General features: G+C 46.0%; 2 protein-coding genes across 3 annotated transcripts; one reads left to right on the top strand and one right to left on the bottom strand.

Annotated features, from left to right (window-relative positions):
• Window positions 1-5057: 5057 nt before the first annotated feature.
• On the top strand, window positions 5058-14779 carry msh2 (mutS homolog 2 (E. coli); the record flags this gene model as incomplete). Its single annotated transcript, XM_084456391.1, has 16 exons — window positions 5058-5265; window positions 5496-5644; window positions 5802-6086; window positions 6451-6597; window positions 6681-6830; window positions 6933-7066; window positions 8321-8520; window positions 10083-10192; window positions 10685-10808; window positions 10892-11042; window positions 11291-11388; window positions 11472-11717; window positions 11786-11990; window positions 12292-12539; window positions 13959-14134; window positions 14542-14779. 16 exons carry the CDS (start codon window positions 5058-5060, stop codon window positions 14716-14718), a joined length of 2808 nt encoding a protein of 935 aa, XP_084312517.1. The 3' UTR covers window positions 14719-14779.
• Window positions 14780-15100: 321 nt separating this feature from the next.
• On the bottom strand, window positions 15101-26113 carry LOC311324022 (F-box only protein 11-like). 2 transcript variants are annotated; one of them, XM_084456386.1, is made up of 21 exons: window positions 25845-26113; window positions 24373-24521; window positions 24134-24215; window positions 23807-23951; window positions 23555-23684; window positions 23235-23318; window positions 22949-23081; window positions 22746-22852; window positions 22542-22653; window positions 22344-22450; window positions 21915-22052; window positions 20410-20627; window positions 20109-20289; window positions 19884-20006; window positions 19491-19576; window positions 18164-18384; window positions 17858-17968; window positions 17642-17749; window positions 17311-17419; window positions 17132-17230; window positions 15101-16891 (listed from the first exon to the last, which is right to left on the bottom strand). In XM_084456386.1, the coding sequence occupies exons 1-21, from the start codon at window positions 25930-25932 to the stop codon at window positions 16762-16764; spliced, it is 2661 nt and encodes an 886-aa protein (XP_084312512.1). In that variant the 5' UTR covers window positions 25933-26113; the 3' UTR covers window positions 15101-16761. The 2 variants fall into 2 exon arrangements, with proteins under 2 accessions (XP_084312512.1, XP_084312513.1); XM_084456387.1 differs by having other exon boundaries at window positions 23807-23948.
• Between the last annotated feature and the right edge of the window lie 674 nt (window positions 26114-26787).

Below are 26787 nucleotides of genomic sequence, written 5' to 3'. Positions count from 1 at the left end.
AGCATGACTCATATGATGGGGATTGTAGCTCACGTGGGAGGTTTGGGCCTGGTAGGGAGCCTAATGGAAACCCAGTTGATCGTGGCTCACATGGGAAATTTGTTCCCAGTGGTGGTTGTAATTACTGCCATAAAGGTCACTGGAAAGCTTATTGTCCGTTTTTAAACAACCGACAACCTGGACCTTATTTACGACATATTATAAGACGTTTGACTCACCGAGATCACTTTGGTGTAGTTCGGAGGCATGTAGAAGAAATTTAAAATCCAGCGCGAGCCAGTATATCCATGTAATGGCGGTGGTCGGGGCACTTAGAATGCAGTTTCTAAAAATCTATTTTCTGCCGCGAAACGGTTGTTTTCATCAATCTGTCTTGATGAATCGCTAGTTGTGCTTACATAGAACATAGGCCTGTTGTGGTTTTCACATATAGACAAATAGATTTTTAGAAACTGCATTCTAAGTGCCCCGACCACCGCCATTACATGGATATACTGGCTCGCGCTGGATTTTAAATTTCTTCTACAGGCCTCCGAACTACACCAAAGTGATCTCGGTGAGTCAAACGTCTTATAATATGTCGTAAATAGGTTGTCAAAAACTAGCATTGTCCTTTAAGGGTTAAATGGGGGCGTATGAATGGGAAGATGGAGGCTGTTGGTCTCGCAGCCCCTGTCCCTCAGTGTAGTCTTACAATCACTACACTGGTTACCTGTCAGTTTTAGAATAGATTTTAAGATTATTTTATTCGTCTACAAATCACTCCATAGTCATGCACCTGAATACATGTCAGGCACGCTTTTATGATGTACACCAAGTAGGTCTCTGAGGTCCTCTGGCACTGAACTTTTAATGGTTCCTGGAGACAGGACCAAGAGACATGGGGAGGCAGCCTTTAGTTTTTACGACCCCAGCCTTTTGATTACCCTCCCAGAAAACCTAAGAATGGCTGAAACTGTGGGAACTTTCAAGCGAGATCTTAAGACATACCTTCTTAATCTTGCTTTTATCATGCAGTTTTACTAAATGTTAATATTCTTTTATTCTCATTTTAAATTTTTTATTGTTTCTATTTCTCGTTTACCATTCATGTTCAATCCTGTTTCATTTTCTTATTTTACTTTTCTTATGTTTTTTTTTTATTCTGTAAGGCACTGTGTGCTACATTTGCTTGTATGAACATGTGCTATATAAATAAAACAGACTTTGACTTTGTTGTCTACCCCTCGGTTTCTGCCTGTTGACGGGGGGGTTGCCAGATGTGTGCCCCTCGGGTGGTGCCAACTCTCGTTTCATTATTGAGGTATGTGTGTCGTTGGCTGGTCAGGATAGGAAGGTCTCCGTTAGAATATTGAGAGATGTGGTGCATACGGTTCTTTAATGCTGGAGTTGGTGTTGCCCTTTTCCCATGAGTCACATATGGGTGAGTGTCCTGATCTGGGGGATGGGGTTAAGCTTGTTCATACCCTGGCGCTTCATTCAGACCTTTGCAGGGAGAGGTTGTTCTTGGGTTGCGCGCCGCTCTGCCTGTTGATGGGGTGACTGTTACGGTCAACTGTGGCGCTGGACCCGAAGACAGACTCAGAACAACGTGGTGCTGAAAAAGAAAAATAATTATTTTGCAAAGTGGAACAGAAGGCGTCCCACAACGTGGGAGATGGCTTCCAGCTGGTTGGGCTCGGGCTCAGGCTCCGGTCCTGGTCGGTGGAGTCAGACTGGAGGACAGAATCAACACCTGACAACACTTGAGCAATTGAACACCTTGTCTATACAATAGAGAACTTACTCTGCACTACTGTATACTACTGTACAGTATACTTGACATGTTATGTAATTGCACTGCCTGTATCATGGACACAGTCTCAGCCATCCATGATCAGATACTGCTGTCTGGCCATGTCCTGTCCGGGTGGGGCTTGCACCTGAAGACCATCTTTGGGGGGGCTGGACATCAGCGTTGCACAGCAGCTGTCACCTGACTGGTGTTGCATCACGGTGTTCTCTGGCCTCAACCACACCAGGCAGCCCAGCATCAAAGCTGCAACAGAACAGAAGGGAGATAACATGATATGGTAGTGAATAAAAACAGTGGTCATAGCAGATTCCTGGTGCCACAGCACAGGTGGTGTTGTAGTCCTATCACCAACTGAAAATATTGATCTAGTGATTAGTCAACCCATTGCTAAATCACAAACTACTAAGCTATCCCATAGGAATGAGCCTATAACCATACCAGCTGGGCAAGCTGACTTTGCTAGCTACCTAACCTAGCCCTAATGATATTGTCCTGCTCGATTGCTGTGCAACATATCAACTGACCAGTTGTTAAATGTATTTCACAACACTGGCTATTCTACTCAAGAGACAGTCCCAGTCAGCTGACGTTGCTTGCTGTGTGAATAGTTTAGCTACGTACATTGTGAGGCAAGTGTTGGTGACAAGGACTAGCTAGCTTGTAGTAGCTAACCTTAGCTAAAGCACTTTGAGAGAACGTGCACAGTATCTCCAACTCATCGGGCCTTGAGTTAGGTAGCTAACACTAGCTAGGGTGTTAGCTAGCACTAGCTAACGTTAGCTAGCTATCATTGGGCTTCATTTCCTGAACTTAGCTTTAGCTTAGCGTGCAGCCAGGCTATGGGTTACTGTTTACTTCAGATATTACTCTACATTTCAAGACACGCACAAACACACACTCTCGCTACATTTCAACTAGCCCTTCTCAGTCCCGTTGTCGCATTCCGCTCGCTCATGCCAGACAACAGTCCTTTGCTGGTCCATCCACTTTGTCGTCAAAATAAATCAGTGTCCGCCTAGTTAGGAGAGGCGCTCATATTTACAAGTGTCAGATAAACATGAAACTTCACTTACCTAAGCAAACGGGTCTATTTTAACAAATGCTGGGTTTTGAAGCCTCGGCGCTACCAATAAATAACTTATTTAGATGCGTTCTATCAGAGTTAAATTATTAGACACTTATGCTTAGGATTGATGATTATTTTGACGGCAAAGTGAATGGACCAGCAAAGGACTGTTGTCTGGCATGAGCGAGCAGAATGCGACAACGGGACTGAGAAGGGCTACATTTCAACCAGACATTCCGGTGAAACCAGGTAGTCAAAATAACTTACCTGATATAAAATGGGCACCGCAAACGTCCTCAGTCCTGTCCGTACGCTTAATAATGGCGATTTCGTCTGTCTTCCTCTGCTACTGTTTCAAGAATGCGCGCGCATACTTGTGCTGACTAGACTGTAAAAGGGTCTATAATTAACAAATATGAGCCACGCTCGTTACATAACTTCTGCAACATCCACTGACAAATAATGTCATGGTACCTTGGTATGTCCACACCAAGGATTAGACTCACAACCTTCGCGGTGATAGGCAGCACACTATCCAAGCCAAGCTGCATCACATTCTGGGCCGGCCACAATGTGATGCAGCTCGGCTTGGCATAGGGGTTCCTGGAGCTCTGTAGCCTGGCTGTACGATCACGAACTTGTGAACAAAATAAATACCACATACGAGCAAATATAACCTGCTCCGCTATAATGAAACTGATAAAACTAAGATGCCTGGATAAATAAATAATTTTTCGAACTGATATAGTTACCATGGATACAAATCTATATGGGCCCGCGAAATCAGTTGAACATTCTGATGGGATTTCCCTGGGATTGTGGAAGTACGCGCGTTACTGTGGTATAGAGTAGCTAGTATAGTTGGGTAAATCCCATCAGCAGTTCTATAGGACTACCATAGACAGCAGATCTATAGGACTACCATAGATATTAGATGACGAGACAGAGACCGAATGACCCAGTTTAACTGTACAAAGATGTAAATCTAATATGCAACCTGATTATATGTGTATACACTACAATAATCAAAATAATATGATATGACAATACTGATGCATAAACGTGTGTAACTCTTGACATATTGCCGTTGTTTGCCACGTATTAGTTTGTTAGATCATGCGATCTATATTGATGTTAATAGTCTTTCAAAAGTCTGTTTGTACCTTAACACATTTGCACAGCCTATGGAGTCTAAGATGATGGACTAGCTAATTTTTATTTTGGATCATGATGATGATGATGAAGATTTACCACCAGTCTGTAGCTGTATCGCCCCGACGCGTCTCATCATCTGGCTATGTTTACAAACACCCCCCCAGCCGGACACTAATAAGAGGAATATAAATATATATAAATCTATTTATGTTGCTATCGTTATGTTTTGTATAACACTACTATGTTCAAAAGTTTGTATTATGCTGCAAGTGTCTTGCATATTTACTAACTGGTATGTACAGTATGGTGTATACAGTAGCCTATATTAGCATATATGACATAATATATTATTGTATAATTATGTCATCTATTAAGCTCTAATATAATTTGCATCATATATTCTATATAACATTGTCTCTGAGTCATCTGTTGTTTCTGAGTTTGCTGGACAGATGTAGCTTAGGTGGATCTGCCTCCCCTATCAACTATTTAAGTATTATGAATGATTGATCCATGTTAAACCAGTATTATGAATGATTGATCCTAGTTAAACTAGTATTACAGGGCAGAGCTGGTTGATGCTGCTAGAGAAAGGGATGTCTGGGACTGCTGCCTCCGCGACCCGACCCCAGATAAGCGGATGATGATGGATGGTTACAGGAATCATCAGTGTAACTGCTTTAGCCACTGTTGTTGTGAGCTCATGAGTTAACTGGCTATCTGTGCAGGATTAGCTTTGGAAGCATTGGAACTGATGTGTCCAGGCAACAAGACCCATCGTAATTTAGCCTACAACACCCCCTGCTGGAACTACTGCCTCCGCAACCCGACCCTATAATTGGATGAAGATGGATGGATGGATGAATGGTGAAATTTATAGAAAATATATACCATGAAAAAAAAAGATTAAAAAAAGATACATATACAATACTGTGCTCTCCGTTTTCAATGCACCGGAAGGGGAGGATTCGATTACGTAATTCCCTGTATTCGATAACGTAATTTCCTGTGTTCCCACTGTCGGCGGCGGGAGATTCCAGCATGGCGGTGCAACCAAAGCAGAATCTGTCTATGGATAGTGCAGCCGAACATGGATTTCTCAACTTTTATTTCTCTATGTCGGAGAAACCAGACACTACATTTAGAATATTCGACCGCAGTGATTATTACACAGTGCACGGGAAAGACGCTGCATTTGCTGCAAAGGAGGTTTTCAAGACGAATGGAGTCATCAAAAATCTGGGTGCAGGTAACGTTAGCTAGCGACAGCTTTCAACTACTAGTTTGCTAGCTAGCCACCGCTAACTAAACACTTTGTTGTACATCAGCGAACCCACTGCTCTGCATGGCTCACTGCGGGTGATGTGGGCAGGAGCTACGACTGCTGATGTTTGTCTTAAATGCTTGCAAAACTAGATAGCCAGCGCTAATTTACGTTAGTTATCACAATATTCGACTGTGTGTGTATATGTTTATCAGGGAGCCGTAAATTGGAGAGTGTTGTCCTGAGCAAACTGAACTTCGAGGCGTTTGTAAGAGACTTGTTGCTGGTTCGGCAGTACAGAGTGGAGGTGTACAAAAACCACGCCAAGACCAGCAGAGACCATGACTGGAGGATCGAGTTCAAGGTAATTAGCTCCTCCTACCACAACCACTGATCATCACCCCCATGTAGTACTGGAGCCACACACTGCTTCTGCAGCTTCAGTGACTCATGGACTTATCACCACAGTACTATCCCTCGCCTATTTGTGTCTGTTTAAAATCTCTATTTCTCTGTTCCAGGCATCACCAGGAAATCTGAGCCAGTTCGAGGAGATTCTGTTTGGAGGAGGTGCAGGGGGAGAGGGCTGTGCCGGGATTGTGGGCGTGCGGTTGTCTGTGGGGAGTGATGGGCAGCGTGTGGTGGGCGTGGGCTACGTGGACGCAGCTCTAAGGACCATGGGAGTGTGCGAGTTTCCAGACAGCGAGACATTCTCGAACCTGGAGTCTCTCCTGGTACAGCTTAGCCCCAAGGAGTGTCTGCTACCCCAGGGGGACAACAGCACGGACACAGCCAAGCTACGACAGGTGTGTGTGTGTGTGTGTGTGTGTGTGTGTGTGTGTGTGTGTGTGTGTGTGTGTGTGTGTGTGTGTCAGTCAGTCTGTCATCATACTTTTGCAGTGTGAGTGTGGCGTGTGTGTTTGCGTGTACTGTATGTGCAAATTATGTCAGTGTCTAATTGCCTGTGAATGCGAGTAAACGATGTTTGAGTGTGTGTGAGGGATGTTAACGGTTAATCATTTAACCAATAACAGCCGTGAATAATTCTGACTATGGTTGGGCCAATGAACGATGTCATCGTCCATCGCCGACAGTTGCTAGCCAAATAAGATGGTTGAGAAAATATTGTGACGTTAAAATAATTGCAATTGTGTGTGTGTGTGTGAGAAGGTGGTGCAGCGTGGCGGTGTACTGGTTTCTGACAGGAAGAGAGCAGAGTTCAACAGTAAGGACATGGTACAGGACCTCAACAGGCTGCTCCGAGCCAAGAGAGGAGACACTGTCGCCAGTAACACACTGCCGGAGCTAGACAAACAGGTACGCACGCACACACACACACACAGTACCAAAGGCCTCTGTTCTGTGGAAATATGAAAATATGTTTTTGTGTGTGTCTCCAGGTGGCTATGTCATGCTTGGCAGCGGTGGTGCGTTACCTGGAGCTGCTCTCAGACGAGTCCAGCTTCAGCTCCTTCAGCTTGACCACCCTGGAGCTGGGCCAGTACATGCGACTGGACAACGCTGCGGTCCAGGCCCTCAACCTCTTCCAGGTCAGACGCCGCACCCTGTCTTTTGCTTTGCACAGCATCTGGGGGAAAATGCATGGTAACCTGTCAGTCCTGTGATGTTCTCTTCTGATTTTTTGCCCCCAGGGTTCCCCTGACGACACCAGCGGTGCTCACTCATTGGCTGGACTGCTGAATAAGTGCCGCACTCCCCAGGGCCAGCGCTTGGTCAACCAGTGGATCAAACAGCCGCTTATGGACAAGAACCGGATAGAAGAGAGGTAAGGGTGTGTGGAGAAGGGAGTCTCCATCAATGCAATACCAGCCTCTGAAGTAGTAGCCCCAATACTAGCCTCTGAAGTAGTAGCCCCAATACTAGCCTCTGTAGTAGTAGCATCAATTCTAGCCTCTGCAGTAGTAATGTAGCATCAATATTAGCCTATGTAGTACTAGCCTCAGTACTAGCCTCTGAAGTACTAGCCTCAATACTAGCCTCTGTAGTAGTAGCCTCAATACTAGCCTCTGTAGTAGTAGCCTCAATACTAGCCTCTGTAGTAGTAGCCTCAATACTAGTCTCTGTAGTAGTAGCCTCAATACTAGCCTCTGTAGTAGTAGCCTCAATACTAGCCTCTGTAGTAGTAGCCTCAATACTAGCCTCTGTAGTAGTAGCCTCAATACTAGCCTCTGTAGTAGTAGCCTCAATACTAGCCTCTGTAGTAGTAGCTTCAATACTAGCCTCTGTAGTAGTAGCCTCAATACTAGCATGTAGTCGTAGTCGCTAGAGGATATACTGCATTCATGGCTTGACATACAGTTGAATTTGATTTTCAAAGTTACTGGCCCCAATGTTAGCTAGTTAGCTAGCTATTTCACTTAAGAGCTGTCTAATGTTTTCACTCACTTGTCTGCATACGATGGCATAGATCGGCGAAGCTTGCAAAATACTTCTCCCTTCTCCTCATCATACCCTAGCCAAGACCAGCAATCTGGCCAGTGAGGCTGGAAAACTCTCTTTTGTTGTTTTTCATACTCCCTGTCATTATCGCGCAGTGCTTCTTGTGAAAGGGGGATTCTTTTTTCTGTTGTTTTTGGCCGGCAGCAGGTGCCTTCAAAAACATTTTTTTAGCGGCTATGTACAAGGTATTCGGCTGGCTTGTCTTCACATTCAAGTTCTCGCGCTGGCGCGTTACCACGGCCAATCAGAGTAAAGGCTCAGAGGTTTTTTTTGTCATGCAAAGCTTACAGCTGGGGCGAGTTGAACTTCAGCCCCGACAAAATGTAGCAAACGTTAAACGGCGGTGTGTTGGGACACTGCTGATTGGGTAACACAGAGAAAACGTGTCGTTCAACCTGGAAAGCATAGCAAAACAAACGTTTTTTTTGGGCTGAACTCACCAGTGATCATTGTGTGTCTGTGCTCTCTACCTTGTTTGTGGAATGTGATTGCAGCCGCGGTGCCTACCTATTCTCTAAAAACGAATCAGTCAAGAATGTGGTATATCCTCTATTGTGTGTATTTGTCTGTTTCTGTGTAGGCTGGACCTGGTAGAGAGTTTTGTGTGTGACGCTGAGCTTAGGCAGACTTGTCAGGAGGACTTGCTCAGGCGCTTTCCTGATCTTCACCGATTGGCTAAAAAGTTCCATCGCCGCTCAGCCACGCTGCAGGACTGTTACCGTGGTTACCAAGCTGTCAACCAGATCCCTGCCCTCCTACTGGCCCTGGAGAGATACTGTGGTGAGACACACACATAGACACACACAAACATCCACACATCCGCACACATACACACACATCCACACACACACCTACATGCATGCACACACACACACCTACACGCATGCACACACACACATATACACACACACTGCACGCACACACACGCACACATCCACACTCACACAGGAGGCTGTTACAATATTACTATGAAGATTGTAAATTATCGGAGCATGACGTTCTGACTGGTATCATGTAAATACAGGAAAAACACAACCCCTGAGTTCCAAACAAAAGCCAACATTCTGTTGAGGAACTTTAGAACTAGCCTGCACAAGCTGTGCTGTCAAGTAACCACGGCAACGGACGTGACTGACGACAGGATCAAAGTTGAATCATTTTCATGTCTCAGCGACAGGGAGGATCCTGAATATAAATTAAATAGTTTTGGCATTCTGATTTGGCCTAGGTGTGAGATAAACACTGTTGTAGCAACATTAGGCCTTATTCACCAATGATATCCTTCTAAGTTCTTAAATTTGTTCTTGAACTTCCTTAGAACTGTCCCAAGAAACGTCTGTCAGATTCATGAACGTGTTTGTAAACTGCAGAATTGTTCCCAGCCATCTTCTAATGATGAATGCCATTGTTTCGTGAATTGAAAGCGCATTCTCGTTCACCTGCACATGTCAGTCCTCCGTATGAAAACCGGCCACCCGCACCCCCAAATCACTCTCTTTTCAGGGCATAATGGTTAAGACGGCGTTCTGAGTTGCAGAAAGTCAGAGGACCCGAGATCCAATCCAATCATACGAAATGTACAATATATACAATAGCTTACAGTTTACAAAATGTACAAAATGGATAGGCGAGGGTGGAAGTGTGCGACACAGTGAAACCTGTGACACAATCATACACAGAAATTGAAAAGAAAAGTTGAGACCGAAGTCAAGCATTGTCAAGCGAATATCTAAAGACGGTGGAGCACCCGACTCCACTTGTCATATTTAGTAGCGTCTAATAGTGGATATGAAATAACACAAAGATGCTATTAGCCTACTTGTTCAGTGGACGTTGTATCCAGAGAAGGGTTGAGCTGGACCGGTAAATCAGCTATTATTGGAAAGACGGCACTCGCGCTTTGTAAAATAATGACAACAATTATTAAAAGAGAGTACAAATATGATTTTATTCCAATCCTATAATATTATACAACTGTAAGATTGAAGTATACGCAATCACCATTGATTTTGCACAAACAATTGTCCGCACTGAATTATACTCAACACTGCTCTTCATTGTTTATACTGTAGATTCTGTTCTTGGCTACGAACAAATCCCACATGAGAACAGTGGTGAATGCCAGAATCTTTGTGGAAACTTCGTAAGTGGGGTTTATGAAGAAATGTCTTTGTAAAAACAGTGAATGAGGCCCATTGTTTTAGGACTGACTACTGGGGTCACGTGACTTATTGAAGTCTTACTGACGAAGTCGCTTTGGATAAAATGACAATGTAATGTAAAGATCAAAAGGTCTAAATTGAACCAGTAAGACCTGCTTTGTGTTCCTTCCTGTTTTATAGGAAGTCACCAGGTGCTGCTGGAGGCAGTGTTCCTCTCCCCTCTCAGAGACCTGGAGGTAGACTTCAAGAAGTACCAGGAGATGATCGAGACCACGCTGGACATGAACCAGGTGTGTACGCTGTCCTGCAGCTGAAACATGTCTTGGCCATATCTGTTATCAGAAGACGTCCGGAAGTTTTATACAAGATTCAAGATCGGTTTATTCGCCATGTACATGGTATACACACATACTAGGACTTTGACTAGGGTTAAGGCATACGCTGAAGATGATATAGGACAGGGTGCAGGACAGGACAGAACAGTGCAAATGCAACTACAAAATGCAGTGCAATACAAGATACAATATAAAAACGAGAGGCTTGTGCAAATACCATGCAATAACATTAATTGTAGACCCTTGGTCTAGGCTATACATGCCAGAGTTTATTTGTAATAATCATATATGACTATGAGACATGAGTCTCAAATATTTCAACCATAATTTGTGTGGAATATATCTCCCCAGATACTGTTGCCACAAGGCTTTTGAATTTGTTGGACATGGACTGTTCTTTACCAGCAGAAATGAAGGCAAAAGTAAAGTGTGTGTGTGTGCATGCAGGTGGACCACCATGAATTCTTAGTTAAGGCGTCATTCGACCCAGTGCTAAGCGAGCTGAGAGAGACCATGGACTCCCTGGAGAAGAGCATGCAGGCAATACTGTCTAGTGCAGCCAGAGAACTAGGTACACACACACACACACACACCCTGATACACATGCACACATACGCGCCATGCACAAACAAACCATGCGGGTGTGTGTGTTAGGTCTGGATGCTGGTAAGACAGTGAAGCTCGAGTCTAACGCTGTGCTGGGCTACTACCTGAGGGTCACGTGTAAAGAGGAGAAGAGTCTGAGGAACAATAAGAAGTTTACGACCCTCGACGTCCAGAAGAACGGAGTACGCTTTACAAACAGGTCTGTGTCTGTATTTTGCGCTCTCTCTCTCTCTCTCTCTCCTCCCTCTCTCTGTCTCTCCCTCCCTCCCTCGCTCCCTGCTTCTCTCTCCCCATGCTCTCTCGCTTTACTGAACACTCCTCTGTTCCGTCTGAAATTCACTCTTATTCTGTCACACACACACAAACACACACACTCTCCACTTTTCTCTCTCTCTCTCTCTCTCTCTCTCAGTAACTCAGCTACTATGTGTGTGTATGCGTGCGCAGTAAACTGAGCTCTTTGAATGAGGAGTACAAGAAAAACAGAGCGGAGTATGAGGAGGCTCAGAACGCTATCGTCAAGGAGATCATCAGCATTGCCTCAGGTGAGCGGGCGCGCACCTTTACCACAGCTTCAGTTGGTTGAAGTTTTCCTCTGACGCCGCCCCCTCTCCCCCGACCCCCACAGGCTACGTGGACCCTCTTCAGACTCTGAGCGACGTCATAGCCCTGCTGGATGCGGCGGTGAGCTTCGCCGTGGCGTCGGTCTCGGCGCCCGTGCCTTACGTCCGGCCGCGCCTCCTGGAGCCGGGCCGGCGGCGGCTGTCGCTGTATCAGGCCAGACACCCCTGCATGGAGACGGACGCCGACACCTCCTTCATCCCCAACGACATCCACTTCAGCGAGGAGGAGAAGACCTTCTACATCATCACAGGTGCAGTATAACACAGACATGCACACATCTTTACGAAAATCCCCCTTGACTGTTTCTCTCCCTTCCAGGTCCAAACATGGGCGGCAAGTCAACGTTCATCCGCCAGGTCGGCGTGATCGCTCTGATGGCGCAGATTGGCTGCTTCGTGCCCTGCGATAAAGCGGAGCTGAGTGTGATTGACAGCGTGTTGGCACGCGTGGGGGCAGGGGACAGCCAGGTGAAGGGTGTGTCCACCTTTATGTCTGAGATGCTGGAGACCGCTGCCATCCTACGGTACTTATACATAATATATAGACACACACACAGATCCAGTAGATCAGACTTACTTTTCCATGGATAAAGATGAATATGAGCCCTTAAATTGTGGAGCGTGTTAATAATAATAATAATGGATTTTGTTTATATAGCACATTTTAAAATACTATGAAATACAATTAAATCTAAAGGTGCTTAACACAAGTCTAAAACAATGTACACAAAATCATTAAATTAACATTTAAAACAAATCAATTTAAACAACAACTAGAACCAAATAAATTCAAAGATAACCATGTTATCTGATCTCTCTCTCTAGTTCTGCCACCCAGGACTCCCTGATCATAATTGATGAATTGGGCCGAGGCACATCGACGTACGATGGCTTTGGTCTAGCCTGGGCTATCAGTGAACACATAGCATCCAAGATCAACTGCTTCTGCCTGTTCGCCACTCACTTCCACGAGCTGACAGCGCTGGCTACCCACCATCCCACAGTACACAATCTACACGTCACAGCGCTCACCTCGCAACACACACTCACCATGCTCTACCGGGTCAAACCAGGTGAGTGTGTACACACACACACAAACACACACTATGGGGTGTAATCCATGCCAGCGAACTAAGGCCTCACTAGCGCCTGGCACATTCATGCTTGTTTGGTGAAGGGGGTAGCATGGGCCAACAGAACCTATTACATTTTTGGTGCGGACCCAAATCATGGGGCGGGTCCACGAGCTGCCCAAACACAGCCAGGCCAGCCACTCACCTCTTCATTTTCTGGACTAGAATTTCACAAAAACTACCATATTGCGTTTCATGAAACTCTGTGGAGGGATGTAGCATGGGCCAATTTAGAACCCATTAAATTTTGGAGCAGATCCAAATCATAGGGTGGATCCAGGAGCCACGAGACTTGGGCTCCGGAGTGAAAAATTCCTCCCATTCATTATCAAGGGGGGGGGAATTGAAACGGCCATATCTCGACGTGGGACGGTCAGAGAGACAGAGGGTTTAGACTGGCATAAAAATCTCGATCTAACGAATGCAGGAATGCCAAGCCTGCACGCGCACAGGCTAAGTAATGCATTCGTGGGTGGAGGTCTGTGCTCCCTGAGCACCAGGTCTAGTTTTAGGCAAGCGAATAGGCAGGCGTATGTGGGGCGCATGTCACATTTTAGTGTGCTGCACCACACGTCGCATTACATTTTCCAGTCGCTACGATGAACAGCCTTGACCATTATATAACTTGTTAATTCTTTAAATACTGAGTGTAGATAGCAAAAGCACGTCACTGTACAATTTCCTCAATATAAACTGAATAAATCAGTCTTTTCCATAAAGTCCAGGATACAGAATCCCAATCTGCTACTGTATGGCACATTTGGCTGACACGTCCCTGCTTGCAGTGCAGCTGGACTGGTACATACTGGAGAATCAGCTAGTTTTGTACACAATGTTATGGCTAAATAATATAGAAAAGTGTCATTTGAAACACATGTCTGTACACAGCATCATCTTTGGAAAGTAGTGACTTGCTGGGTTTGACACAGCTGGTGCCGATCGACTAAGCATTGCTAGTTTTGTGAGGATGTCACATTCACATCCCTTAACAGCCAAGCGCAACTGGATTCTTCAAATGTAATCAGCTAGCTAGACATCTAGTGATCAGGTTGCCTCTTGACTCTGCCACCTTAGCTAGATGTGTGATAACGTTACGTCTCCCCTGCTTTTTTCAACATTACTATGATTCACCATGTTAAACTTGTTTATTTTTAATAACTACAATTACACAAGTTGACTATCAACATAGTCAAACAACTGAATTGAAGGAAATAGCCAATGTACGCCTACACACACCACACGCATACACACGCTTTATACGTAGCAGGTATGCGGCGTGTTGCGCTGGATCACACTCCATAGACACACATGCACACATCAGAATAATTTTCTCTGAGATTGTTAATTTTCTGTGTGTAGGTGTGTGTGATCAGAGTTTCGGGATCCACGTGGCGGAGATGGCGTGCTTCCCTGCAGCGGTGGTTGCCATGGCGAAGGAGAAGGCGGCGGAGCTGGAGGAGTTCCAGGAGTGGGTGGGGGAGGAGTCTGAGCAGGGGGAGGGGCCTGATGCCAAGAGACGCTGCAGGGAGAAGCAGGTAGGGCTGACTGGGTGGCCTGTGTTGGTATGTGTATGGTGCCTGGCCATCACAGAGGCTTTGTTTTGACGTCACATTTAGGAAAACTAGAGAGTATGGGAATTTGCACGTGTAGCTTATCAGATTTTATTCCGTCTTTCATTCATGCACTTTTGCATCGACCACTTTAATGTTTTGTTTTGTGCGCCCCGTCTATAACTCGACCCTGAACAGGTCTCTTGTAAATGAGACCCTGGGTCTTAGATTTATTTTCCTGTACAAATAAAGGTTAATAAAATGAAACCCCAAACTCTACTTCATGTGCTTCAGTTTGGGATACAGATGTTGTAGCTGAAGAAGAACTGCTTAGGCAAGAGAGTGTCTGTTTGATCTGGCTCGCACCACTAACTCCTGTCTCTCTTCGCCAGGAAGGTGAGGGGTTAATCCAGGCGTTCTTGGAGGAAGTGAAATCTCTCCCAGCCGCCACCATGACGGACGAGGAGGTGAAGGCGGAACTGAGGAAGATGAAGGAGGAGCTTGTCGCCCACAACAACCCGTACATCACTCAGATGTTGGCTCGCTCCGCCCCCCCCACCGCAGACTGAGACGAGCTAACGCAGGCACTTCGGAGCCATCGCAACACACCATAATATGCTGTGATAAAGTATAGAGGGTTTAGAATTCATGTACATCAGATTAACACTTAAGATACCTTTTCCTTGTTTTTCTTTTGCAGTTTTTGGAAGCCTGTCATTTTCAATAAAATATTTGAAATAAATTCATTATGCCTTAGATTTTGTTTGGATGTGGATAAAGCTTTCACCTGCTCTGGGTTCTTCCAGCTGACATCTGATCATGAACAGACTTCATCTGTATCACAGGCAGAGGGAAAATCACACACACACACCGTTGATCTAATAAAGTTTTATTTTCTTAGAAATTACTTTTCCTGTTTTTTTTTTTTCTTTCTAGGAAATTAAACCCCTTTTTGAATTCCAACTAGCATCTACATAATGGTTATTGAATACTTCACAATATATTAAGTCTAGATGTTATGGTACATGCATACGATTCAGGCCGCATGAGGAGCCACAGTCACCACGATACACAGAGGGGAGGGGGGGGGGCTGCAGATGTACGTCTGTGTTCCAGTTTGAGGCCCTGACGCCTCATAACCCTCTCCAGCAACACTGACTGCATGAACTGATACACAGGTCCATACCACACACAGCATACACTACATTCACAGTTACACAACCACACATACACACAAACCTTTTTACAACTGTGGAGTTCCTCCACCTGCCTTTAGCTAATAAACTGGAGAGGGTTCTTAGTGTTAAACGAGTTTCTCTTTCACAGAAAGAACTATTACCACCGGAACAGCAAGCTACTGCAGTCAGCCTGGACAGGGAGAAGGGGAGTTCTAACCAAAGAAAATTAATAATTATAATATATAATAAAATAAAAGACATTCAAATACAGTCAGATTTTTGCTTGAAAATACAAAACTACATGAGAAAGCATTAAATCATATCTGTTGATCAGAATAACATATTACAAAAGAAAAGAAACGGACGCAGTGCTCCATCACAGTCTCACTCTATCCACGCACACCAGAGCTGAGTCGGCCTGTCCGTCCATCGCCTGGCTACAACTGCCATGGCAGCCTTGGGGACGGCAGGTCCTCTCAACAAGAAGTGTGCTCCTCCAGGGGGGGTGGGCAGGACAACACACTTCCTGTCTAGAGAGAAGGTGGGACCGCTGGTCACACAGGGAAGAGTCTTGTTGGCCGCCCTCCTGACTGGCCGCTCTCTCTTGTTTTGTTGGGTCCTGCCGTTTCCCCGTCCGAAGACTTCTGTTAAGAAATGCTTGAGTGAGGAATCTCATGTGGCCTTTCTGTGTGAGTCAGTTTGTCCTCTGAGCTCCAGGGTTTGGCTAGTGGAGTCTCGTGGCACATCAGTCTGTCTCTGCGAGCCTGGGGAAGGGGGGGTGGGGGGGGGCTGCTTCTTGTGGCCCGCCCATCTGAGAGCACCACAAACACAAAGTCTCTCTGGGTCCTTATGGCTGCAACTCTTGAGAGAGAGTGTGTGCGTGTGTGCGCGTGCGTGTATGTGTGACACTATGTGTCGTGTGAATGTTTGTAGGACTGCAGTTTGTCAGCATGTGAGTGTGTGTGCGTGCGTGCGTGGGCTAAGTGAGTTGACAGTGGTGGAGATGTCTGGAAGCCAGCGGGTGGACCCTGCTAATGGATCTGTGGGTCATGCACGCCCGGGATTTCTTTTTTGCAACCTCAAGAGCTAAACGGTTGTTTCCTGCTTTTTTTTATATATATATATATATATATATTTACCCAAGAACAATAAGAAAATGAAGTTATAAATGTTAGCTCAAATGTTCGCTCTTGACAAAAATATCCATCGTCAAAGCTTGTTGGTGATAGTGTAAGCGATATGTCTACTCAACCCGGAGGTTGGTCACATGTAGAAGCTGGGGACTTCAGAAACAATCCCACAATCCCCCACAACCTAGAGAGTAAAGTGCACCTGAAAGCACTGGATAGACTTGGTGGCACATCTGCATGTTTCCAGGAACACCCTACTGCACTGGACCATTTCCACCACTGAGTGAATGTGTGAGGTGTGTGTTCAGTTGTGTTGCAGCGTGTTGGACTCTATGGGCGGCGCCGAGTCGTAGAGAGTGTCTGTATCGTGGGTGGGTTCTCCAGCCAGTGTGCAGGGATTGGACAATGTTCCGGCTCCGCAGTCACAGAAAAATCTGGAAAACACACACGTCCACACGGAAGAGATTAACATGAGGAAATCCTTGTCATGTGCCACACCAACTCTCTCTGTGTGTGTGTGTGTGTGTGTGTGTGTGTGTGTGTGTGTAACTCACCTATCGTGCCGGATTAACATGTGAGGAAATCCTTGTCATGTGCCACACCAACTCTCTCTCTCTGTGTGTGTGTGTGTGTGTGTGTGTGTGTGTGTGTGTGTGTGTGTGTGTAAAACTCACCTATCGTGCCGTATAAATTCCACATCATGGCCCTGGTGGCATTTCTTGATGCAGTTCACACAGATGGCATTCCTGTCTGTCGTATTACAGGTATGACATCTGGAAAGACACACACGGTTAGGCATGTCTGAAGAACGAGGCATTCTGTGTGTGTGTGTGTGCGTGCGCGCGCGTCGTACCTGTAGAAGTCGTGCATGGGATAACTAGTGTAGCTTGAGATCTTGTAGAGACATTGTCCTCGGCTCACAGCTTTCTCTATAGCATCCTGGTTATTCATGATCTTATTATCTGAGAGGAGAGGAGGAGAGGATAAAAGGGAGAAGTCAGCGGAGGAGAAGAGGATGAGAGGAGATCCGGTGCGTGACGAACACAAACGCCACGTCCAGGCTCCGGTTTCCTGCCGTGTTCCTCTTAGTTATGGGTAAAGCCATGAGTGATGGAGCGCTGCGCTAACTGAGCCAGGTTTTAACCACTGCGCTCGCTGGCCAGAAACGCCACTAGTGAGGCTACCTTTCATGGTGACGTTGACCCCCGAGGCCAGGAACAGGCCTCCGAAACGGTTGTTGAATATCTGGTTTCCCTCCAAGGTCGCCGTTGCATGATTTGTGATCTCGATACCTGAGACAAGGAAATGACATGGGGGGGGTTTAGGAGCGCAGAGAGGGAGGGGGGGTCGGACGGAGTCCCGTGACGCTCGCTGCGTTGCGGATTCAGGGCGCCGCTGACCTGCGGCGAAGCCGTCGAAGATGCGGTTCTTGCGGAGGACCGGGTGGCTGTTGGTACTGATCAAAACTCCGGCCTGGGCGTTCCTGAAGATGTCATTCTCCTCCAGCAAGCCTACACATACATACACACACACAAAAGCGCACACACACACTCACATTAAATACACAAGCATTATGGCTTATGGCTCATACCTTCGGCTGTATAACATTTGACATGATACATTTAGCCCAGTTCTACAAAATGTGTCTAAATGTGCATTTCACATTAGAGACAAAGCAAATGTGTGTGTGTGTGTGTGTGTGTTACCTCTCCCTCCGTTGAAGATGCAGATGCCGCCATCTCTGCCATCGTGGATCTTGTTGCGCCTCAGCGTGGGGTTGCTGTCGGTCTTGATCCAAACCCCCGCCATGGCGTTGTCAAAGATCTCGTTGTCCTCGATGAAGCCCAGGCCAGAGTTGTAGACCAGGATGCCTCCGTTCTGGCCGCCCCAGATCTTGTTGCGTTTGATCTTGGGGTTGCTGCCCGTCCTGCATGAGGGGACAGTCAGGAGACCAGTCACATGACAGAGTTAGAGACCAATCATAAAAGAGTCAGGAGACCAGTCACATGACAGAGTTAGAGACCAATCATAAAAGAGTCAGGAGACCAGTCACATAACGACAGAGATAGAGACCAATCATAAAAGAGTTAGGAGACCAATCACATAACAACAGAGATAGAGACCAATCATAAAAGAGTTAGGAGACCAATCACATAACAACAGAGATAGAGACCAATCATAAAAGAGTTAGGAGACCAATCACATAACAACAGAGTTAGAGACCAATCATAAAAGAGTTAGGAGACCAATCACATAATAACAGAGATAGAGACCAATCATAAAAGAGTTAGGAGACCAATCACATAATAACAGAGATAGAGACCAATCATAAAAGAGTTAGGAGACCAATCACATAACAGAGATAGAGACCAATCATAAAAGAGTTAGGAGACCAATCACATAACAGAGTTAGAGACCAATCATAAAAGAGTTAGAGACCAATCACATAACAACAGAGTTAGAGACCAATCATAAAAGAGTTAAGAGACCAATCACATAACAGAGTTAGAGACCAATCATAAAAGAGTTAGGAGACCAATCACATAACAACAGAGTTAGAGACCAATCATAAAAGAGTTAGGAGACCAATCACATAACAGAGTTAGAGACCAATCATAAAAGAGTTAGGAGACCAATCACATAACAACAGAGTTAGAGACCAATCATAAAAGAGTCAGGAGACCAATCACATAACAACAGAGTTAGAGACCAATCATAAAAGAGTTAGGAGACCAATCACATAACAACAGAGTTAGAGACCAATCATAAAAGAGTTAGGAGACCAATCACATAACGACAGAGTTAGAGACCAATCATAAAAGAGTTAGGAGACCAATCACATAACAACAGAGATAGAGACCAATCATAAAAGAGTTAGGAGACCAATCACATAACAACAGAGATAGGAGATCAATCACATAACAGTTAGGAGACCAATCACATAATGGCTGGACTATAAAACAATGTGTATTACCCATACAGACAGAGACACACACACACACACACTGGCTGGCATATGAGAGCTGTTCTTACCGTATCTGCACACCAGAGTACATGTGATTATAAATGTCGTTATCCTCCAATACCCCATGACCATTGTCGTAGAAATACACGCCGACCTGAGAGAGAGAGAGAGAGAGAGAGAGATGTTCATAAAGAATCCATATAGACATATTTTACCCAACAGTCAACTGTAGGGACAGAGGAGAGAGAAACCGAGAAAGTGAAAGTATGTGTGTGAACTGTAGAGATGTGAGAAGAGACAGTGAGAGAAACAGAAAAAGAAGATAAGAGTGAGTGAGTGAGTGAGTGAGTGAGTGAGTGAGTGAGTGAGTGAGTGAGTGAGTGAGTGAGTGAGTGAGAGAGAGAGAGAGAATGTGTATGTGTGTGTGTGTGTGTGTGCGTGTGTGTGTGTGCGAGGCCTACCTGTTTGCCGCTGTGGATGCGGTTCCGGCGGAGGACTGGGGTGCTCCCGGTGGTCACCCAGACTCCTGCCAGGGTGTTACTGTACACCTCGTTCTCCTCAATCACCCCCTGGCCCTTCTCATGCTGAGACACACACACACACACACACATCCATGTATTTATAACATCTAGGATATGAGAAGCATGTTATAGTGTGTGTGTGTGTGTGTGTGTGTGTGTGTTTACCACGTAGATGCCACCGTGCTGTCCATCGTGGATCTTGTTGTGTCGTACGATGGGACAGCTGTTGGTTCTGATTTGGATTCCCGCCAGTGCATTGCCATAGATATCATTACTTTCTATTAAGCCCCGCCCATCTCCAAAGATGTACACGCCTCCTTGGTTGCCATTAAAGATGGCGTTGCCCCTAGACACATGAACGATGCATTCAATCATGTAGCGAAACAAAGTAAGAGAGAGAGAAAGCCGAGAGACAAAGGAAGTAGAGAGAATGGTTGTTGTAGCGTGTGTGTGTATGTCCTCCTACCGTATCGTGGGGTCGCTGTTGGAGGTGATCCACACTCCAGCGAAGTTGTTGGCGTAGATCTTGTTCTCTATGAACTGCCCCCGGCCCTTCTCGTGGACGTAGATGCCACCCGTTTGACCGTGGTGGATCTCACAGCGAACCACCGTGGGATTGGCGTACGCCTTCACCTCGAACCCGGCAATGCGGTTCCTGTGGATGTTACAGCTCTCAAAGTAGCCCTGGGAGAGGGACAGAGATAGAGAGAGGGAGAGAGTCAGAGAAAGAGAGAGAGAGGGGAAGAGAGAGAGACAGTCAGAGAAAGGAGAGATAGGGAGAGAGGAGGAGGACGAGAGGGGGGTGAATGAGAGGGAACATGCAGCTAGTCCAATTTAGTTCCTGGAGGAGGGGAACATAGGGGTTAAAAGGTGAGAGGTGGGGCGCCCCAGTGGCTCAATGGGTTGGGGCGCGTACCCTGCAAGTCAAAGTCTATTTTATTTATATTGCACATGTTCATACAAGCAAATGTAGCAAACGGTGCTTTACAGAATAAGTAAAAACATGGTTGGTATTAAGAAAAATAAAATAAGAAAATGGAACAGGACGGAACATATATGGTAAAAGAGAAATAGAAAATAAGAAACAGTTAAAAACTACATGAGGAAAGCGAGATTAAAAAGGTATGTCTTAAGATCTTGCTTAAAAGTTTCTACAGTTTCAGCCATTCTTAGGTTTTCTGGCAGGGTATTCCATAGACTGGGGGTGTAAAAACTGAAGGCTGCCTCCCCTTGGTCCTGGCTCCAGGAACAGTTAAAAGTTCAGTGCCTGAGGACCTCAGGGACCTACTTGGTGTATATCTTAAAAGCATGCCTGACATGTACAGTATTCAGGTGCATGACTATGAAGTGCTTTATAAAATAATAAAAGCATCTTCAAATCTATTCTAAAACTGACAGGTAATCAGTGTAGCGATTGTAAGACTGGTGTGATGTGAGCCCTCCTTCTGGTCTTAGTGAGGACACGTGCTGCAGCATTTTGTACTATTTGAAGTTGACTAATAGCTTTCTTTGGTAGACCAGATAGCAGAGTGTTACAGTAATCCAACCTCCTACTAATAAAAGCATGCATTAGTCTTTCAGTGTCGGCCTGGGAGAGAAAAGGTTTCACCTTAGCAATGTTTCTCAAGTGATAAAAAGATGTCCTAGTCATATTCTTAATATGGGCCTCAAAATTAAGATCTGAATCAAACATGACACCTACGTTTCTGACTTGGCATTTGGTGTAAAGGCTAGGCCCATGCCCTTTGCTGCATGTCTTCCCCCCTCTCTCTCTCTCTCTCTTTCGCTCTCTCTCTCTCTCCCACCTTTCCTGTCTGTCCTTCAACTGTCCTATCCCAATAAAGCAGAAATGCCCTAAAAATATCATCATCTTTTTTTAAAGAAAAAAAAAAAAAAGGTGAGAGGTAGGTCAGGGGTGACCTGGCGGTGCTAAGGCTTCGGGGTCAGAGACGGGAGGAAGAGGATGATTACCATGCCGTGGTCGAAGGTGAACACCCCCACGTCTCGTCCATGGTGAATGTGATTGCGTCTGATGATGGGGTTGCCATGGTTTTTCACCCAGATGCCCGCAAGCGCGTTGTTACTGATCTCGTTATCTTCATAGATACCCTGAAAGACAGTCAGTCAGATCATGATGATAGTCTGTACTAATGTAAATGATGAAATGTATGTAGATGATGTGAGATAGATAGATAGATAGATAGATAGATAGATAGATAGATAGATAGATAGATAGATGATAGATAGATAGATAGATAGATAGATAGATAGATAGATAGATAGATAGATAGATAGATAGATAGATAGATAGATAGATAGATAGATAGATAGATAGATAGATAGATAGATAGATAGATAGATAGAGCAGGCACTTTGTGCTTTGTGTGTTTGCGAGTTTACCTGTGCGTGGTCTGTGATGTAGAGGCCAACGTTCTCACAGTCACTAATGTTGCAGTGCTTGATGGTCGGACATGCCCCCTGTCCGCTCACACACACCGCCGAGCCCACTGCAGAGAGGAAAAAACACATAAGACAACATGCCTGGTGGAAACAGCCGGTCTGTGTGTGACTGTGTGTGTGTGTGTGTGTGTGTGTTACCTGTGCAGGTAGAGCGGATGATGCAGTGGTCTATGTTGGGACTGCAGTTGACTGTGATCTCCAGACAGTGGTGTGCATTGTGGTGCTGGGCGGACTTATCATCAGGGTTGAACTGAGGAAGGACACATTTCACAGGTCACACACCAAACGTCCTCATCATCATCATCATCATCCGTCTTGGGTGGAGTCTGTGTGTGTGTTTACCCTGATGGTCATGTATCCCACGTAAGCATCCTCTGATCCCTCCATAAACACAAATGTAGAGTCCCTTGTGTTCTCGATCACTACCTTATCAGCTACCTTCCCAGGAGCTGGAGAGAGAAGTTGAGTTAATCACACCATCGCTATGTGTATCAATCACAGCCACAAAAACGCACCCGCGTGCACACACACGCACACACACACACCTGCTCCTATCATGGTAATGGGGGATTCTATGTAGATCCATTCATCTGTGTAGATGCCAGAGTGGACGAAGATCAGGCCGTCAAAATGAGCCTCCTGCACCCCGCCCAATGCGTCCTCGATGGTGTCATAGTACTGCAGGACAGACAGACACACACACACACACACACACACACACACACACACACACATTAATACAAAATGCACACTAAATGTTTCAGCTTCTGTTTACCATTAGGGCCGTGATTCTGCTAATCAGAGTGACACTCAGCTGGATGTGGGTCTTACCAGCATGTTCTCTCTGCCCTTGTATCTGCCTGGGTTACTGTAGAAATGCTCTGCAAAGCCAGGCTTCACATGGGCACCCTTATACTGCAAAACAATACACAGTTACAAAAAACGCATAATTATCAAAAAAGTTCCCTCAATAACTCCCTCCCTCACTCACCCCCCCCCCCCCCCCCCCACACACACACACGTGACGGTCAAGATACAAACACTGCATACACGCAGCAACACTATCATACACACAGCAACACTATCATACACACATCAACATCATGAAAGACCATGTCAAGAATGCAGCACACATGTACAGGACCACTGACCAGTTGTTGGAAGCTCTCCTTCCAGGGGTTGGGGTGTTCGTACTCCTCTGGGCTGACCTGGTAGAACTTGCCGGGCTCAGGGTGCATCATGGGACGTGTGTACTCAAACACCTCCATGTACAAACGCTTCCTGGAAGGCGAAGGCGCGCGCGCGCACGCACACACACCACACACACACGTACGCACAGTCAGGCCTCTTTCTTACTGAAATGAGAGTGACAGTGAAATATTGTCTGGATGTGCAAAACTGACCAGAGGATGGGGTCGTTGGCGAGCTGGCTGAAGCGTTTGCAGACGCAAGCGGCCTGACAGAGGTCCTGCTCCAGTAGATAGGAAAAAATCTTCAACACCACCTCATCTGGAAGCTTCTGCTGCAGATACTGCTCTGCTGGGGCTGCTACACACACACACACACACACACACACACACACTTCATTGTTATTTTATGCCAGCCAGCTAGAGCCAACACCTCTAGCAAAGTGATTTTTGTAGGGGTACACTCTTTTTTAACATACAGTTTCAATTATTAATTAATTAATCAGACAATCTATGTCCCAGTCAGGCAGCACACACACATACCTGGCAGGTCATGGCTCTTGCCAGACACCCGGGCTCGTTTGGCTCGGAGGCCAAAGGGTTCTGTGGCTGAGGTGGACGCTCCCTGTAATGAGACATGAGGCATCAGTATCACATACAAATACTAAAAAACATACTGTATGCGCTGCATACTGCTCTCTCTCACACACACACACACACACACACACACACACACACACACACACACACACACACACACACACACACAGCCAGTGTCTGACCTCCATGGGGCTCTTGCTAGGGCAGGCGGAGGCTGTGGCAGAGGCGGTTCTTTTGGGCAGCAGCGACTTGCGACGGAGCTGGTAGGGGCTGTTCTGTGCTCCTGGACCGGACTCCTCCACGACCATCTCAGCGGCTGGCGCCTCTTCATCTGTAAAGACAAGAACACGCATAACAACACTGACACACACACAGCTCAGTCACAATACACACACAATCAGACAGAGACAGACAACAGTGACAGACAGACAGACAGACAGACAGACGTGCACCCTATCAATGCAATCAGAAGGTCAAACTATGAGAAGAACTATCTGTAAGCCAGACCAGACATTGCAGCAATAACACACTCATACATCCACAGCATAGACTACTGAGGTAATTTGCATGAGACTGAGGTAAAGCTATAGCTTGGTCTGTAATCCACTGACATTCTTTCCCTCAACCTATTGAAGTGGGGGAGAGTGTAAACGTTTTGTGTTTCAGACCTTTGAATTTACAGTGCTAATGTTCTGCCGTATCGACAAATCGGCAGGGCCCTGCATGCAGGCGACAGACAATGCTTAGTGATTGATCATGGCAGATGCGGGCCCTACGGTCCCCTGCCCGGTTCACCACCAAACATATCTTCGCTAAAGCCAAGACTGGGCACCGGCCGCTTAAACCCGTTCATCACACACCACAAAAAAACAGACCACACGTTGGTATTATATGACAGCTGCCGGGTGGCAGGTTATGGAGGAAAAGGCAGTCGGAGTAGCCTTTTTACTCAACTGCGTAGCTAGTAAATCCGCGGTGTAAACAAACGGGCGACAGAGCCTTAGCTTCGCTAGCCAGATGGTGGGAACTGCCGGGGCTAAAACGACAAGGAAGGAGCTCTAGTTCTGGTTAGCTAGATAGCTAACTAAAGCAATGTGTCTCATTACTAAAATGAGAAGTACACCGTCCAGCTACAAGAATGTAGCTATCTATCTGTAATGCTGCAAAGCTATTCTCCATCCAGTGTGTATACACTGGGTAGCCACTATCATACACTAGCAGGCTAACATTACACCCCAAAAATGGCAGTCAAAAGACAACGCAGATGTATGCCGTCAGAAACATTAGTGACAGCTGGGAATGCAATACCATAATGGCACAGACGGGTTGGATTCAGACCTTCGATTATGTCTCAACATGGGCTATTGCGCTAGCTAGCGGGCTATCTATCTATCTAGCTAGCCATGTACGCAGTAAGCAAATGCACTCTTCCAACCCCAACCTCCCAGGTAGCTGGCGTTAGCCACAATCACTCAAGCCAAACAAAGCGCGGCCTGGCCTAAGCAATAGAGCAAGAAGCCTCGGCTTTTCCTAGTGAACAACGCCGTGTCACCTAGTGTAGACTTAGGCCACGGTTGGAAATCACGGAGCAATGGAGGCTGGTTACCCTCACACGTTACCCCCGAAACGGTGCGTGGACTGCGGCCTGGCTCACCTCGCTCTGCGTTGTTTCGTTCGGGCTGAACCGGGCGCGGCCTCGACACTCGCCTGGGTCTTCTGTTGGTGGCTCTGACGGAGTTCATTTGAGGAGTTGGTTATTAAAGAACAGAACGCTTTTCCTCGACCACCCGCTTCTAGTTTAGCACTCGGCCCCCAACTACGACCCCGTCCGCCTATTTCTCAAAAAACATTCAACGAACTGCTACGGAAAACAGCAAAATGACGGCTGTAGTTGTGTTTTTCCGACTGCTCCCCCGTATTGCTAATCGGTGCCAGCTCTGTCTCTCTGTGTAGCAGGAGGAGCCATTAACCCACACGGGGACACAATCGCGAAAAAAATTCAACTCGAAGCATTGCCCACCAATCACGCTAGGAGGCTCTCAGCATTTCCGTGCGGCCGCGAATCGGTTGTCGCCCCACAGACGGATCGATCAGTGTCTCGGGTCGGTGTGCTGTCCTGATTAGGAGGACAGAGGTGGAGGTCACCTGGCTGGCAGGTAGGCTATGCCTACCAATGATAGGAACTTTAACATAACATAAGGAAATACACCAGTGAGTGAAGTGGGCTAACATGTATCTCACAGAATCAACTAATTGGATTTGCAAAAGCAATTCACTAATCCATCAGTGTGGGAGTTCTCAAGAGCGTAGTCCTAGCACACCACTCCTTCTGTGTGATTCGTCTAAAACCTGCATTACTGTATGATGCTCACGTTTCGTTCTCTTTGGTTTTCAAACGAAATTGATCAATTAAACGTTTTTGTGGTCTGTTGGAATATACGTGCATTCTTCTTACAATAACATATTTCTATTCCCTGCTACCACCAGATGTCATTGTTTCACATCATTATTAGCATTCACATTTGAACTTTATGATTTAGCCTACAACAAAAAATGAGCCTGCATGTCTTTAGAGCTGTGAAATCTCGGTCATTGTC

The sequence above is a fragment of the Borostomias antarcticus genome (assembly GCF_949987555.1).
Source record: "Borostomias antarcticus genome assembly, chromosome: 22".
NCBI classification, from domain to species: Eukaryota; Metazoa; Chordata; class Actinopteri; order Stomiiformes; family Stomiidae; genus Borostomias; species Borostomias antarcticus.
This window is presented reverse-complemented; position numbering and strand designations above follow the sequence as displayed.

Bases quoted from the DNA above. Each gene is read 5' to 3' on its own strand.
- LOC311324022 (XM_084456386.1), bottom strand. From the start codon at position 25,932: ATGAACTCCGTCAGAGCCACCAACAGAAGACCCAGGCGAGTGTCGAGG. The intron at 23,685-23,806 runs GTCAGTTTTGCA...TTCGCCTTCCAG, and splicing joins GCCAACGACCCCATCCTCTG to GAAGCGTTTGTACATGGAGG. The intron at 19,577-19,883 runs GTAGGCCTCGCA...TCTCTCTCTCAG, and splicing joins GCATCCACAGCGGCAAACAG to GTCGGCGTGTATTTCTACGA.